This window comes from Catharus ustulatus, chromosome 1 (genome assembly GCF_009819885.2).
Source record: "Catharus ustulatus isolate bCatUst1 chromosome 1, bCatUst1.pri.v2, whole genome shotgun sequence".
Classification (NCBI taxonomy): Eukaryota; Metazoa; Chordata; class Aves; order Passeriformes; family Turdidae; genus Catharus; species Catharus ustulatus.
In genome coordinates this window covers 20,548,910-20,565,037 of record NC_046221.1, presented here as the reverse complement: position 1 = coordinate 20,565,037, position 16,128 = coordinate 20,548,910, and the positions used below count along the sequence as shown (strand labels likewise).

Genomic DNA, 16,128 nt, shown 5'->3' with positions numbered 1-16,128 from the left:
CCTGCCAATTTTTCTGAACCCACAGAGCTCCCAGACAACCAGGGAGGATTTTCTGAATATGGTTGTTAGGCTTTTATGTGCTCTGTGTGATTTTTATAATAGTCGAAGACTTCAGTTCTAGCAAGTCTCTGTAAGAAAAATATCTCCCCCATCGTTATAAAATGAGAAACATTACTGGAGTGAAACCTGGTAATAACTGTATTCAGACAGATCAGTGCAACTTCATGTTTGCTCCTTAGTTGTCGTGTTATGTCTATGTGGGGTCACCAAAAGTCAGAAAAATACATATTTAGGGCCCAAATCATGACCCTGTTCCTTCAGGTATGAAACCAACCCTTTTCAAAGTGTTCTGTCCATTCTGTGTAGAGGAAAGCTGGATGAGTTTCTTTACAGACATTAAGCAGTCCAGACTGTAAGACTGTGGGTAACATGAATGAAAAAAAGTACAGGATGGGGCAGCCAATTATGTGTTGCTAAATTTAGACATTGAACCTATATGGAGCCTTGTTGCTCCTTGAAGAGATAATCTGCTTCCCTGTGAATCTGTTCAGCATTCCACCCAGCTGTCTCTGTTACAGGCTGGGCACAGAGACTGTCTATTTCCCTGCCTCGATTTCAGCACTTGCATCACTAGTAGCACCTTTCCACTCATGTCAGGTGACATGATGCCATGAACACCCAGTATACTGTTCCACACTAAAACAAGGTCACAGAACAGCATGGGAAAGACAAACAGCCATCTCCACCCATGAGTGGTGTTCCATATAGGAGTACTATGAACATAACAGCCATTAATTGATTGGAACAAATGTTGGATATAAGCATGCTGTAACCCTGTACTATAAGTGATACTCCAAGGCTCGTTGTCGTTCGTTTCTATCTTTCACTGTAATACAATTTCATAAAAAAACAGGCCCTGCAAATATTACTCAGTAATAGCAAGCTTTACAGGATTAAAACAATCAGCTCTGTGAGACCAAATATTTATCTCCACTATAACTCTGCAATTCTGTGAGCAATAGTGGAAGAACTCCAAATAACAACTAGGAAGACATATGTGAATTTCATCAAATAAAGAAATATTGATAAAAAGCCTTAGGATGCTTCATGAGACGGGATTAAAACCTAATTTTTTGTCTAATGGTTGACCTAGTAAGAATAAAGAAGTTATTTCCTGACATTTGCATCTCATTTTGTATTTTTCTGAAACTTACTTTATTTGTTTCAAATGTATTGAAGGAAGTGTAATGACAAGGACAAATCAGATAAACAATATTTTCCTCTGATTATTATAACTTTTTGTGATGTTATATGCAAAACCACCAAAAACTCCAAATCATTTGTAACATAACAAAACTGGCAATATCTGTTTGGGTTAATACTGGGCTTTTAATCAGTTTTTTTGTTTTTCTTTTTCAAGGTAAAAAAATCAGCTTGTTAGCAATAATGGTTCTGGTGGGTGACAGTCTTCACAATTTTGCTGATGGCTTGGTAATAGGAGCAGCATTCTCATCCTCAACAGAAACAGGTGTGACAACGACTGTTGCTATTTTATGCCATGAAATTCCTCATGAAATGGGTAAGAAATACATGTATTTTTCCTGATTAACTTTGCATTTCCAAGTTTCCCAAAAAGTTCTTTCCTGTATGACATTTGGGGGAATTCTTGCTTATAGCATCATGACTGACAGTGTTACTGTGTGAGACTGATACTTTATTTGCCCTTCACAAAAAACAGAGGAGGCTTCTGCACTCATTACTGGCTGCATTCCCACTTGACCTTCTCCCGATGCAAATGACATCAGGTCAGGAGTAATCTGTTGTTCTTATGTGTACAGACAGAAAAAATAATAAATAGTAAGCAAGACCCATGTGTGTGTGATGGCCATGCCTGACACAATGGGTTTTCCAAGAGTTTCAATATAAGCAGAGCTATTTAAGCAAGTATTCCTCTTGCTACCCTCATTCCTGCTGCTAATCAGGAACAATACAATAATAAAAGGTGCATGACCTATTTTACTGGTGGACAGGACAGGACAGGAGAATTGCTCTGTTATATATTGCCCTTGATTGACTTTTTCTGGTAAAGCTTCCAGCGTGGCTGAAGCTGCTCCTGACACTGTGTTGATGAAGGTTTATAAAATGGGAAGTTATCATTAAATGACTGAATATTTCATGTGATATGTAGAAAATTCCTCCAAACAAAAAGGTGGGATGGAGGATTGCTGTAAAACTGGTAACTCTTGTTTGCATAACAAGCAAATTGAAATGCTGGACTGTTAGCTCCAAAGACACCTTCTCAATTCCGGGGCAGTAGTGTCCCAGTGTCAAAGTGACATTTTTACAGTCATGGGCCACAATTTCTCAAATCTTCTAGTTGTGGCCTATTATGAAATTTTTATTTTAGAAGAAAAATCTGTGATGGGATTCTGATGTACAACTTACTCCAATTGATTAGGACTGAAATCAGTGGGATTAAACTCAAACTGGGATCAGAACTGAACTCAGACTGGCATAGATTACTCTGTCTTGCAGTACCTGTAAAACACTCAAAGATCATGCTGCAAATATACCCAGATTACTTGAACTGGCAAGTTCCCAGTGGAGAAAGATTTAGAAACTCTGGGAAACCACATGACTTCACTTTTGCATCTATCCAATTTGGAAATGGAAAATGTCACAGAACATAGAGAACTAACAGAAAGCCACTCCTCAATACTGTATGCTATCTTTAGGAACAGCTAAACAAGTACAAGTCAATATGACTGTTTTGTTGTTTTGAGATTTTTCTTTCACACAGGACAAGTTTATAATAATTATAGAGAATTCTAAAGGCAGGCCTCCATCATTCACTATCTTTGTGCATATCTTAATTATTTTCTTTCATATTTTATTACCAAGAGTCTTAAAAATACATTTATCAACTAAATAATAAATGTTCTTTTTCTCTATGCAGGAGATTTTGCTGTGCTGCTAAGTACAGGGCTCCCCACGAAGATTGCAATATTGATGAATTTTATAAGTGCGCTAACAGCATTCTTAGGACTTTATATTGGCCTTTCTCTATCAACTGACCCATCCATTCAAAACTGGATCTTTACTATTACAGCTGGAATGTTCTTGTATTTGTCTTTAGCAGAAATGGTGAGAATTTCAGTCTATTTTTATATTTTCCTTATATCATAGCACATCAGAGATGAGTGTCAGAAAAATGCAGGGGGATGAACTTGGAGAGGAAAAGAACTCATAGGCATGTTGGGAAGAGCATGCTGTCTGGCCTGTGTGTGTACAGTGCTTAGAAAAGTAATCTGTTTTTCTTCTGTGTCACTCTCCTCCTAGGTGTCATTATAATGAAAAGGGAAAATAAAGACCATTAAGAGACTAAAATAAGAGAAAGACTTACAGAGTTTAAAAAAAACCCCAACTTCTAAAGACTTTTAAACAATGTATTTTTATTTATTTAGTAAAACATATATTTGAACCTTCAGGGGATTTTAAGATCTTGAAAAAACTGGTTTTTTTTTCTTCTTCCGTCCTTTTATTTATATATTTTTCACCCATTGTTTCAATGCAAATTATCTGCTTCAGGACTAAAATGCTTATCCTTAACACTTCCTTTCTGTCCTAGGGAGGTTTCAATCAGATATTAAGCAATAAAAAAGCCTTCAGATCACCTCAATTTTTTAATAGTAGCCCAATATTTTTCATACTCCCAGTTCAATACCAATGATCTGTCTACAGAAAAGTAGTGTGAAGTTAGGAGGAAGGTCTAAGGACTGAACAAAAATGTGGAGCAATCATAACTCATGCAAATACCTCAGGGCACAGAATTGAAGAGATGGATAACTGTTACACTTGTAGCAAAGCAGAACTTAAATGCCTGCCCAGCTTTGTCACATGGCTCTTTAACCAGCTGATGTAAAGGTTCTTGCAAGTTCCTCCACAAAGACAGAATGTTTTGAGTGAGTAGATCAAGAGAGGGAAAAAAATAGTATTTTCATAAATTATTACTTTGATTTTTTTCCCAGGGCTGTCTGTCTTTCGCTTGTGTTTATTACCACTTTATGCCTGAGATGCTCTTTATCAGGTTCAGGCATCATACTTTAAACCTGATATACCAATCCAATATTAGAATTTATTTAAAATTCTACTTACAGTAATTGATCTTAGACCTTGGTGATATTTTAGTCTATTTTTGCTATTGTAAGTAAAGTAAAATGAACATAAAGTTCACCTAAGAGCTTAAGAGGGAACTGCCAAAGATTTGTGCATGTGTCAACAGTCCTGATTGAGGTAGTAAATAACAGGCAAGAACACTGTGTACCAAGTTTCAGCTTGTTCTGACAGAGAAATTTGGAAGTGAGGCTCCTTACCAACTGTCTAGGCATGGCTTTACTAATGGGGCTAAGAACAATGTATACATATTTTTCCTTCAGTGTAGGATCAGCATCCATCAAGGATCCACAAGCTCCTAGAACAATACCATCTTTTTCCCTGAGTCTTCAAAGCAATGTGCCAGCTGTAAATTCCAAGAGAAAATGTAGTTCCAGGCAGAGACAGGGACATGTTTTTCCTTGTTCTCAGCTTGTCATCATAATCTTTGTCTTGATGTGAAGGGAAGAAAGAAGGGAGAGAAAAGGAAGAAACTTATTTTTCTCAGTCCCTTTTATTAATAAGACGCTAATCAACCTTCTCTGAATTTTCTCAAAATAATTGCCATTGGATGGATCACCTGTTTGTGAATGTCAAATATCGCAGGGATTATTTGATTTAAAAAATTATTTATTTAGCATTGTAAAAAAATTATTGCTGCAGCACTGCAGGCTACATACATAGATATGAATAGTTTTGTATGTTTGTATAGTGCATCTCAAGAAAAAATGATACATCTCAAGTCAAAATGAGCCAATCTTTATGTATTTTCCTACTTTCTGCAGAGAAATAGGTTCTATTCTCTGCTGCAGTCTCATTTACAAACAACAGTAATCAGTGTTCCTGCCAGTGGTGTACAAACACTTAATAGTACAAAATGTTTGACTGTAATTTTCAGTATTTGTTTTATGAGCTTTCACATATTCATGTGCTTGTCAGAACAGCAGTTAAAAAAACTGAACAGCCTCTCTGGTTTCTGCGCTGAGGAACACTGAGGGGTGTGAGTGGAGGTTTGTTGACAGAAGAGCACTGTGAGACTGCCACCACAGACAAAGTAGCACAAATCTACTTCTGTGGTTAATTAAAGGTTTTTCATTTCTACAAATGGTATTGTAACTCCATTAGCAAGCTGGGTAGACTAATAATTTCAGAAACTGAATAAGCGACAAAAGATAAAATCACTTATATCCATCATTTTTCACCAGAAATTATGCAAAACTGAAGTCTACTCTGACTAATTTAAAAAATGTTTTCAATTTTGAAGATAAGAGAGTAGTTTTTAAAGTGACTTACTGGACAGTGGCAGTGCAGCAGCCAGGCCACATGCGCCCAGCTCAGTAAGAACTTTTTTAGCCAGTACATGCCTGAGAGCCTCTCATGCCTTCTTTCAGCATGCTGCTTCCTATTTCTTCTTATCTTTTGTGCACTCATGATAACATGAGCTGGAGTGGAACAGAGCAGTCCCTTGATTAGCAATGCCTCTTTTGCCTCTGACAGACTTGAAGCATTTGCAAGTGTGATAGCTTCCAACAGCTTGGATGTGGTACTATAATTTGTGGAGTGGTTTGCATCTGCCAGTTGAACAGGCTTATGCTTCTTAAAAAACAAGATTCCCTCTGCTATACCATACACTTTTTCCTTCAAAGACAGTTGAGTAACCATAGCTGATATTGTGACAGCAGACAAAATAAGCAGGGATGTCACACTAGGTATGGCTATAGAAATGGTTTGTGTGTTGGTTACATGCACACAGGTTAGCTGGAGGGAGCAGGTGTCAGCATGGGACATGGAGAAGGTACTGCTTGCTAAGAATTCCTTTTGAAAACTCTCTTAGGAACCTACTGTGAATGTGTGTAGCTCCTACATTGTCATTGACAGCAGTAAATAAATTGTCACTGACAGCAATGAAAATTCAGTTTTGCAGTGGGAGGAGAAAATTTTCTTGTATGGAGAACTTTTCACTCAGCACTGGGGAAGAGGAAAAAATAGACTGATTATAAGGATAAATAAGAAAGCATGAACATCTAGACTGGAATCCTGGATTCAGGTTAGGTTTCAATTAACAGTTTTTGTTTATATACACAAAAAACTCTGAGCATTTTAAACTGCCAGTTAAGATTTTGATTTACAACAGAACTTTGAGGTGTCTACCCTTGCTTTAGATTAAAAGTTTCTGATTATCTTTAAACACTGATCAAATATAATTACATAAGTTTCTGTGCTGTAATTTAAACCACTTCCTGGTTGTAATGAAGATCTAGGGCATTTGGATTTCTCCATTATTTTCAGGCAAAACTTTGAAGTGGAGGCAGATTTTTCAGCACAGTTTTGTTTTGGGCCCATGCCAACTTTCAGAGAAAGAAGAATGCAGAAGCAGCAGCCCCAGAGACCCCCCTCTGACAGAGGGAAGGACAAGCATAGCAAACACTCTCGTTAACCTCCTTGGTCAGCACCACTCCACTGTCTCCCAGCGGCTGCTGCTGTTACAGCTACTGAGCACAGCCTCCAAAATGCACAGGAACTCTGGAGTTTTATTCAAGCACAGAAAAAAACACACAACCAAAACCAGAGGTCAGCACCACACTATTGCTCTGTATTTATTTCCAGAGTTGATGTGACAATATTAGCAGTAATCAGTGATTCCCCTGAATAAAGCAGAAATATTAAGAGAATTTGAGCTTGAGGTATCATTATTGCAAACTCTGTTTAGACACATATTTTGTTTAAACCTTTGATAAAATACACTGTGTGGAGTGAAAGGTCAATGCAAGTAGCTTTTATTAGGATTATAAACAAGTGTTGCTCCATTACATGATTTAAAATCTACAGAGAAAAAAGATTTTTTTCAAGCATATTTTAAAAGTTCTGTTTTCTACTTGAACATTTACTAAATCCCAAGCAAATAGGAATTATGCAAGTTATTTCAGAAAAAGCATGATTGACTCTATATATAGTACTGAAGAAAAAAAATACTACAACTAGCTTATTCCCACAAAAGGAAATCACTAATTTTCCTAAATAAGCATTTCCTTGCAGACATATGTATGAAATTACTACAAAATATTGAGAAGTTAACAAATTTACTTGTCTGTGCTAGTAAAAGAACCAAAGTGGGTAGAATTTTATTAATTTAAATATTTCACTGTCAAGATCAGCTTTGTCAAAATGTACAAAAAATGCTACACATTAATAAATAAAGTCAGAAGCTCAGCATTTTGAAAGTTGTTTTTTTTTAAATTAAGTTTGCCTTCTTTTCCCATAACTTTTTTTCCCACAGATGAATGTATCTGGCTCTCATTCTGCTGTCTTATTCTTTTTTTAGCTTCCTGAAATGACTCACATTCAGACACGGCGACCCTGGTTGATGTTTCTCCTACAGAACCTTGGATTACTATTAGGCTGGCTTTGCCTCTTACTTTTGGCTGTATTTGAACAGAAAATTAAAATATAAGTTTTCTGTTGGAAATCTCGATGTACCACTTATGAGAGTGGATAGCATTATTCACAATTTTGTCGTGTCTGCCATAGTGATATGTAAATTAAGTTGCTGGGATTTTATATCTGAACAGTAGATAACTATTTTACTTTATTAACTTATTGTTCAGATTTTTGTAATTATTTTTTTGTAAACATGAATGTTTAGAATTATGTTTTATTTGTTACTGAGTTTACCACATCCCATGCTCAAACTCACAGGAGCTTTTAATTAGCTTTCATTGAGACTGTTCTAGTTGAATGTTCTAAGTGATCTCTGCCAGTCTGATTGAAGAAAAGAATAAAACACTTTCATATGCAATAATTAAAGTGGACTAACCATAGTTGAACAATTTCAATATGGAATGGTTTTTTGCCTTTAAGTACAAATAATTATTTCTTTAAATCTAAAATGCTTAACAAAGCTAAACTGTAAATGACATAAAGCAATCTCATAAAGTCTGCACTTTCTACAGCATAAAGATTCTCATCAGTTGCATCTTACTGGTCCACTGTGGCAGGAAAAAAATGACAAGTGTAAATGTAGATGTTTATGACACAGAAATTTGGGAGTACTCTTTCCAGCTACAATACAGTTTCTCATGTGTGAAGGAACCTGTGACAGTCAAGCACTGGACTTACCACCCTTTGCTTTATCTCATCTCTGGTGGTTGCTTATAGCAACTGCTTATGAAGGATTATAAAAATATGTTTAAATTGCTTTTCCCTGATATCCTTTAGAGGCTCCTCAAATGAAGGGATTTCTTGACCCAAAAGTTGCTTCTGAGACATCACATTCAATAAACACTTGTCTTCCTGTCAGCAATTAGCTTAATCATAGATATGTGATATACATTGTGGAAAGAGCTTTTTCAAATTGTCTAGAATGTGTGTAGCCTCACTGCAGCTCCGCCCATCCTGTGTGATTTTTGTGTAATTAGTCCTCTTGATTTCAAGGTAATTCTGCAGAAGCTGAGATGATTAATATAATTTAGTTTTGAAGAACCAGGTCTGAAATGAATATACAAATTCTGTCCTGATTCTGATGTGCTGAGCAGCTTCCAGGAGGTATTGACCAACAGTCAGCTGTGTGATTTCAGCTCTTTACATGCTTTCCATTTCTGGTGCAAAAAATTCTCCCCTACCTTATTTATACTTTTGTATGAGAACTAAATTTTCTTCTTTCTTTCTCCTCTGATGAGCTGTGGAAATAGGGAGATCAAGTTACAGAACAGACATGTATTCTTTACAAAGCAACTGAAAGTTTTCTTTGTCTCAACTCTGTCTTGAAACATCTCTACATTATGACACGACATGACTGTCTCACAATGTGTCCTGTGTTTATTTGATAGCTCCTGGTGAAGGTACAATTGTTCTGGGGGATAGAGGGTCTACTCTCCTAGAGCAGACTGTCAGACCTGTTAGTTCTCAAAAGCTTCATGGGCACCATACTAACTTTTCAAAATACAAAGTGAAAAAAACATTGAATTTCACTGTTTATGATAGTCCACACTCATGGGCTTGTGAACTCTTAGTCAACCACTGAGTAACCTTCAGGGGAAAAAAAACAACAACTTAGAGATAATTTTAAAAGTAGATATGCATTCATTTTCAGTGCCTGTTATGAGAATCTGTAGCAATTACCCCAATGCAAACCTAGGCAAACTTAGACATGTACATACCTTCAGAAATCTCGTCCCAAGCAATTTATCCAAGGCAAAACAGGAAGTTTCTATCTGGCAGGGGAGAGAACGGAGCTCATTTTTAGGCCCAAAGTACAATCCTAGCTTCTCTTATTTAGGTGTGCAAATATTACAATTGCTTTTTATATTGATGAACTTTGAAAGGTGAGTTGAGAAGTCATGTCTAATACTTCTGGTTTCAAAGTTTACATTTTTTCTTGGACCTTGTGTTTGATTTTATTAAGGTAGTATTTTTAAAAAGTGGTTTCTCAATATTTCATCTGTTTGTGTTGGCACTGAGTTACTTCATGACCTTCAGCTGTGATAGTCAATTCAAGCACTAGCAGGGCATCACTGGACGTAAGCAAAATCTATTCTTGTATCAGATGGTGCAAATGAATATTGGAAACATTCATTATTTCAAAGAGAAGAGTTATCATAGTTTGAATACTTGTGTATGCCTAATGTTTGCTTCCACAGAAAACAAGATTACCAACATGATCATGTTTTGGTAATATTATTATATTCTGAAATATTTCTCTACTACTTATTAATGTGTCCGAAGGAGAGCAAGTAATTTCTAGCAGTGTGTACAGTAATTTCACGATTATAAACCGCACCAGAATGACTAAAATTTTGGCCCGAACCCAGAAGTGCGGCTTATAATCAGGTGTGGCTTATATATGGACAAAGAACGAAAAGTTGTTGTTTTAGTTTGGAGGACAGGTGTCTGCTGAGAAAGGCAGGAGCTTCTCTTTGAAATGGAGAATGTAAACACCCTCCCTGCAAATTATTATGATTTTGAAATCAAGGGGCTTTCAGGAAAAGATATGGGAATTAGGAATAACAGTTCTTTTCTAGGGAAATTAAAATAGAAATACAGTGCTACAAAGAAACAAACTCCAAACCCTGACAAAGTCAGAGTACAACCTGACACCCTGTCAGGCAGGGTGTTGGTAGTAGTTTGATTAAATGGTGGCTGCATCCTCCTGCAGTGACAGATGTGATTCAGTTGAAGCAGTGCTCCTGTAGAAGGTGCAGTTTCCCTCCAGAGGTCCAGTGGTGATGTGGAGATATCCGGTTTTCCTCTGGAGTCCAGTGGAGAAAGTGGCTCCCTTAGTGTCCCAAAACCTCTGTTTTTATCTTGGTAAGAAATGTTGGGCTCTTCCCCCTGGCTGGAGCAACTTCCAATGGGATGCAGTAATTTTATCAGTCACACAGTGGGACTCAGTGGGCCATTAGCAAAAAATGACTCCCTGGAGGAAGGATGGGTTGTGAAAAGATAAAGAACAATGCCCTGTCTGGTTTCAATGGCTGAGTCATTAGCAGAATATCTCCCGCAGTGATAAGGATCACTGCCCCCACCCTCAACAGATGGTGATAGAATAGATACCTTTTATCACACTCTGTATTGTAACCCAAGACAGTTGCCGACATCCAGATGTGCAGTTTATAATCAGGTCCAGCTTATAACTGTGAAATTGCTGTACTTTAAAGATGCATAGAAGCATAGGTTCTCATCCAGATATGTTATACTGTGAAGTTATTGTATCCACACCTATCAAGAAAATGCTGTCTTTTGGCTAAATATGTTTATCAGGCATCTTGGTCAAATTTAGCAACCAAAGGTTTTTATACAGCTTCCACCACAGGCACAGATATGTTGATCAGAAAGCCAGTTACAGTAATTTCACGACTATAAGGCACACCCTTTTGACTAAAATTTTCCCTCGAACTCGGCAGTGCACCTTATAGTCCGGTGTGCCTTATCTGATGTACAAAGTTGCGAAATTTGCCAAACCGGAAGTGTGAGCTGTGAGCCGTGGGGGGAGCCGGAAGTGGCACGGCAGCCGGCTGGAGGCGGGCCCAGGGGCCGCGGCACCCCCCCTTCCCGGGTCCAGGCAGTCCTGGGGGCCCATGGCGGCCGGGTGAATGGTGGGCCCGGTGGCTCGTGGCACCGCCCCTGCCGGGTACAGGCGGGCCCGGGGGCCATTGGCTGCCGGGTTGAGGCAGGGCCTTGGCCAGCAACCACGCCGGGTGAGCTGGGGGCGGAGCCTTGCTGCAAAAAAAAAGTGCGCCTTATAGTCCAGTGCGCCTTATCTGATCTACGAAGTTGAGAATTTTTCCAGCTCCCGGTGGGTGCGCCTTATAGTCCAGTGCGCCTTATTGTCGTGAAATTACTGTAATCTTTATTTCTGCCACAGACCTCTTTGGCTTTTGTGGCATTTTTCAGTAAGTGACAAATGGTTCTATCACCATTTTGCCCTGGTGTCAAATCTGAGCACCTGAAGTGTCATCAGCTTATGAAGGTTTGAATTCCTGTGGCACTTAGAAATTATCTCACTGCTTAAGGTTAGTGCCTCTGCCGTAAATCTCTTTACATTTGTGTCTTTAAAAAGATACTGAAGGTGGATTATTACCACACGTAAATCAAGACCTCTAGCCTTATAGAGGGCTGGAAACTGCTCCTATAGATCATTGAAACAGAAAACTAAAGAAGTTTACCCCAAATAGATTAACCCCTAAAATTAATCGCTATAGTCAATGTTCTCTAAAACTTCTAAGAAAAATAACGGAATATGTTTTTTTGTCCTTACAAAAGACTCCGCACAAATTTTCTTAGAATGCATTCTCTTTTAGTTTGTTTTAAATCTACAGAGTCTGTTCATAGAGATTTGAAACAGACCTGTTTTTAAAGCCAGGTACATCTGTGTGCTGCTTCAAACCCAGCAGACAGAGAGCATAATATGCCAATGTTTTCATTGAGTCAAATCCTGGGTAAGGACTGCAGAACTTCATCATTTGCAGCCCTTAAATCAGGACAAGGTTTCTCTGTAAGAGGTATGCAATTACTCAAACAGATGTTATGTGCTTGATGGAGAGATTACTTGGTGAGGTTTTACAGCCAGTCAGGCAGCTCTAACTAGATAATCATAATGCTCCTTTGAAACTTTAAATACATGAATCTATAGATAAAGGAATTTTTCTGGAAGAAGCTGTTTAGCGTTTCTCCCTTTCATCTATTCTTAGTTTTCAGGCACTCTTAAGATGAAATGATCTTGCTTTCCTACACAGAAAACTAGAGAGAAAAGGAAAGGTTTAATGAATTTGTTTGCTACAGTATTTTTTCTTGGAAGTTAGATGGCAAAGGGCCTCATAAAGAATACTTCCAGTTCCAAACTACCAGCACTCCTGAGAATTGACCTTGTACCTCTCTTTTCTGTATATGTTACACATTATCCAGTGACTTCTAAGATAAATAGTTCCTTCTTTGCAGTCCGTTATAGTAATGTCCTCAGGTTTCTGGAGCTCATCTGCATGTTTTAAATACTGCCATCTTTTACTGTATTTTAATACTGCCATTCCTTTACTGTATTTTATGCTTTAAACATGAATATGGCATTTTCTCCAGAAACAGAAAAATACCTTTGAAATGGAAGAAAAGATAGTTAGTTTTGGTATTTACCCTTGATTTATTTTTCTATCACCCTGCTATTGCACTTGAGAAAGCAAATTATCATTTTAACAGTTTTAAACAGGTTTGTATCTGTCCGATGAATGGATTAGCACTGATACCTCATCAATGTTCTTAGCTTTTTTTTTCTCTACTGTAACCTTTTGTCAAGCCTTTCTCTCATTTTAAAAATAAGCCGCCTTCTATTATGAGTGTAGCTGTAGGAATGTGACTACAGAAAATACAAGCAGTAGTTGCACAATGGCTTTAATCAAAACAAAAAGCCCTGCGATTTATTTTACTAGGCCCACCTACATTCCCTTCTCCCCAAAAGAACAAAAAATCCGCACATGGAGCTGTTGCTCTGGGTCACGTAGGGGAATGCAAGAAGTGCCTCTTTCCTTTTATGTCCCTGATAACAGGAGCGAGCACGGCGGGAGCCCCTGTACAGGCGTCGGGACGCGCTTGACTCCCTGCCCAGCTCCCGCGGGCGGCAGCGCGGAGCAGCGTCCCGGGAGAGACCGGGAGGGACCGGCAGGGGTCGGGGGGGACCGGGAGGGACCGAGAGGGACCGGGAGGAACCGGGAGAGACCGGGAGGGACCGGGAAAGACCGGGAGGGACCGGGAGAGACCGGGAGGGACCGGCAGGGATCGGGGGGAATCGGGAGGGAGCGGGAGGGACCGGGAGAGACCGGGAGGGACCGGGAGGGACAGGCGGGGACTGCGGAGGGGAACCGCAGGGTGGCACTTGGGCGCTGGAGCTGGAGGATCCAGGGGTTTGCAGCTGATCTCTCCCTGCCGGGCACGTTGGGCCATGTTGCCTGCTTAGTAAAAACTATTGTGGAAGCGATCCACCGTGAGTGCGGGCTTCCGCAGGGCAATAATCCTCAGCACCCCGCAGTCAGGGTGACCTCGGGGATCCCGGGAAGCTCCATCCATCTCCCTTACAGCCGCAGGGCACCCACACGGAGCCCGACCTGGCATCTCTCTCTGCCAGGGTCTCTGCTCTGGCATTGCCAGAGAACATTAAACACAGGAATACGTGGCAACCTAAATCTGCCTAGTAACCATTTACATATGGGTCGAAGATAATGCCGAGCGGCTCTAATGCAGCGCTATGGATGTGTTTGTATGTGACATCGTTAGGTTCCACTGCAGCTGGCTGGGAAACCCTCCTCCTTTACCTAGGGCCCAGAAGAACCTAATTTGACCCATCCAAGACAGGTGACAAGAGATATGCAAAAGGAAATAGTCTAGTCAATCATTATGACATATTCCACACTTAATTTTAGATCCCACCAATTGTCCTCCATGGACTCTTACGCAGCAGGGTGGGTAGCAGGACAATGTTCTGTTGGGCAGCTGCCCCAACTGTCCTTGTCAGGATACAGGGTAAGGTGAACAGCAGCCATAGCTCAGGCCTGACAAGTGTTTCAGAGTATCCCAGGTGTCCCTGTATTGCTGGTTTAGATCCACCAGCACACCACCTCAGGAAAACTCTTTTTTAGCTTTTCTGGCAAGGACTTTCTAGTGCTTGTCCTTCTACCTACTACTCAAATACTGTAACCCATATGATATATTACCAGTTTTTGTCCACCACTCATGAGGATGGTTTTGGACAGGTTTTTGTGTTGCCACAGTTTATTTCTTCAAAAAGGAAAACAGAATGTTGGAGAATTAACTGAGAATCACACAGAAGATGTTATTATATACACAGTGGTACCAGTAATGCAACTCATTTTTTGGGAGACACTGCCATGAGTACTGAGCACAAACACAGTAAGTCATCTTTTGATTCCATGCTGAAATGTGTCAGTGCTGTCTTGAGCAGTTTTATCACGAACAACTGGCACAGTGCCCTAGTCTCAGGACTTCAAAGGTCATCTATGTATTCCTGTGCAAAGGCATAGTATGAGCTCTGGAGCAAGAATACGCCTACTTTTTGACTGACATCCCAATCCAGAAGGGAGTGGGTATTGAATTTAAGTTTACCACCTAATGCCAGCTATATCCACTGTACAGTGACTCACTGTACAGGAGCAGGCAGTTATAATTGTCAGCAAGTTTAGAAAGTCGTAAATGGGCAGTATACAACCGGTGTCTCAGTATTCCCAGGACAGCACAGCAGCATTCAGAAAATATCCACATCATGCTACAGCCATGAATGCAATTCTTTTCCCAAGTACATGAGAAGTCCCACACACGTTAAAATCATTGTTATACTCCAGTACATCACTGATGGTAATTTTTTGTGCACTATGCACAAGGTTTCAGAGAAAAACATAACATGGACAGTGAGGTCTCTTCTGTAATATGGTAAAAAACTGAACACAAGTGGTAACACACTAAATTGCACACTGATTCCTCACTCTGCACATATGCAAACATCTCCCTTTCACTTGGAGACAAACAGGGCAAAACTGATACAGAACAGGAAAGCCAGAACAAGGAACCATCCAAGAGAAAATTCTTATAGATGTGAAGGTGTATTGGTGTAAATGGCAAAACAAACAACAAATACAGTAATTTCACGACCATAAGGCACACCGGGCTATAAGGCGCACTTTTTTTTTTTGCAGCGAAGATCTGTGCTGCGTGCAACAAAGTAACTACTTAGTAACGGAATCCCACCATAGTGGTGTTTACTGGCATGTGTTCAAATTGGAAACATTTTAACAGATTGGTGTAGCCTTTAAACGCAGCCCCAAGCGCCTTCCCCATGTGTGGGACCCGGCACTCCCTCCCGCCCCCAACTGGTGAGGTGGGGCTCGTGGCTGCCACGGTTCAGGGTGGCCACAGCTCACACCTCAGGGTTGCTGCGGTTCAGGGTGGCTCGAGACTGTCTGCGGTTCGGGGCAGTGCGGCACTGCCCACTCCCTCTCTCCCTGTGCGGCTCCTGCCGGCCGGGAGCTACCCGCCCCCTCTCGCCCTGTGCAGCTGCCACTGGCTGGGGGCTGGGTGGTCCCTCTCAGCCCACGCGGCTGCCAGGGGCTGGGACTAGGGGCTGGGCAGTGCCTCTCAGCCCGCGTGGCCGCTGCTGGCCGGGGGCTGACCGCTCCTGCCCCCGCCTTGTGGCTGGGCTCACGGCTCGCACTTTTTTTTGCAGCAAGGAACTGAGCCGTGTGCAACAAAGTAACGAATTACTGGAAATTTGCAAACATTTTTCACAGACTGGCGTAGCCTTTAAATGCCGCCCCAGGTGCCCTCCCTGTGCCGCGGGCCCCCGCACTCCTGCCCGCCCCCGGTACTGGCTGGAGTGGCTCGCAACTCCTGGCTATCACCACGCGGCCGCGGGTCCCGGCTTCCCCTGCCCGGCGGCCGCAGCTGCTGTAGGCCCAGGAACTCTCACCCAGAACTGGCTGGCAC

At 40.7% G+C, this 16,128-nt stretch overlaps 1 protein-coding gene across 7 annotated transcripts in view; it reads left to right on the top strand.

The window, feature by feature from the left end:
* Positions 1-8,952, top strand: part of SLC39A12 (solute carrier family 39 member 12) — a 34,956-nt gene extending 26,004 nt beyond the window's left edge. For 5 of the 7 annotated variants that reach the window (XM_033059374.2, XM_033059385.2, XM_033059407.2 and 2 more), the window contains 3 exons: positions 1,421-1,579; positions 2,957-3,144; positions 7,475-8,952. In XM_033059374.2, the coding sequence (XP_032915265.1) occupies positions 1,421-1,579; positions 2,957-3,144; positions 7,475-7,603 (476 nt within the window). In that variant the 3' untranslated portion in view covers positions 7,604-8,952. Of the gene's footprint in view, positions 1-1,164; positions 1,167-1,420; positions 1,580-2,956; positions 3,145-6,068; positions 6,200-7,474 lie in introns of all 7 variants that reach the window. The other 2 variants (XR_004417907.2, XM_033059417.1) reach the window with 2 other exon arrangements.
* The last annotated feature ends 7,176 nt before the right edge of the window (positions 8,953-16,128 follow it).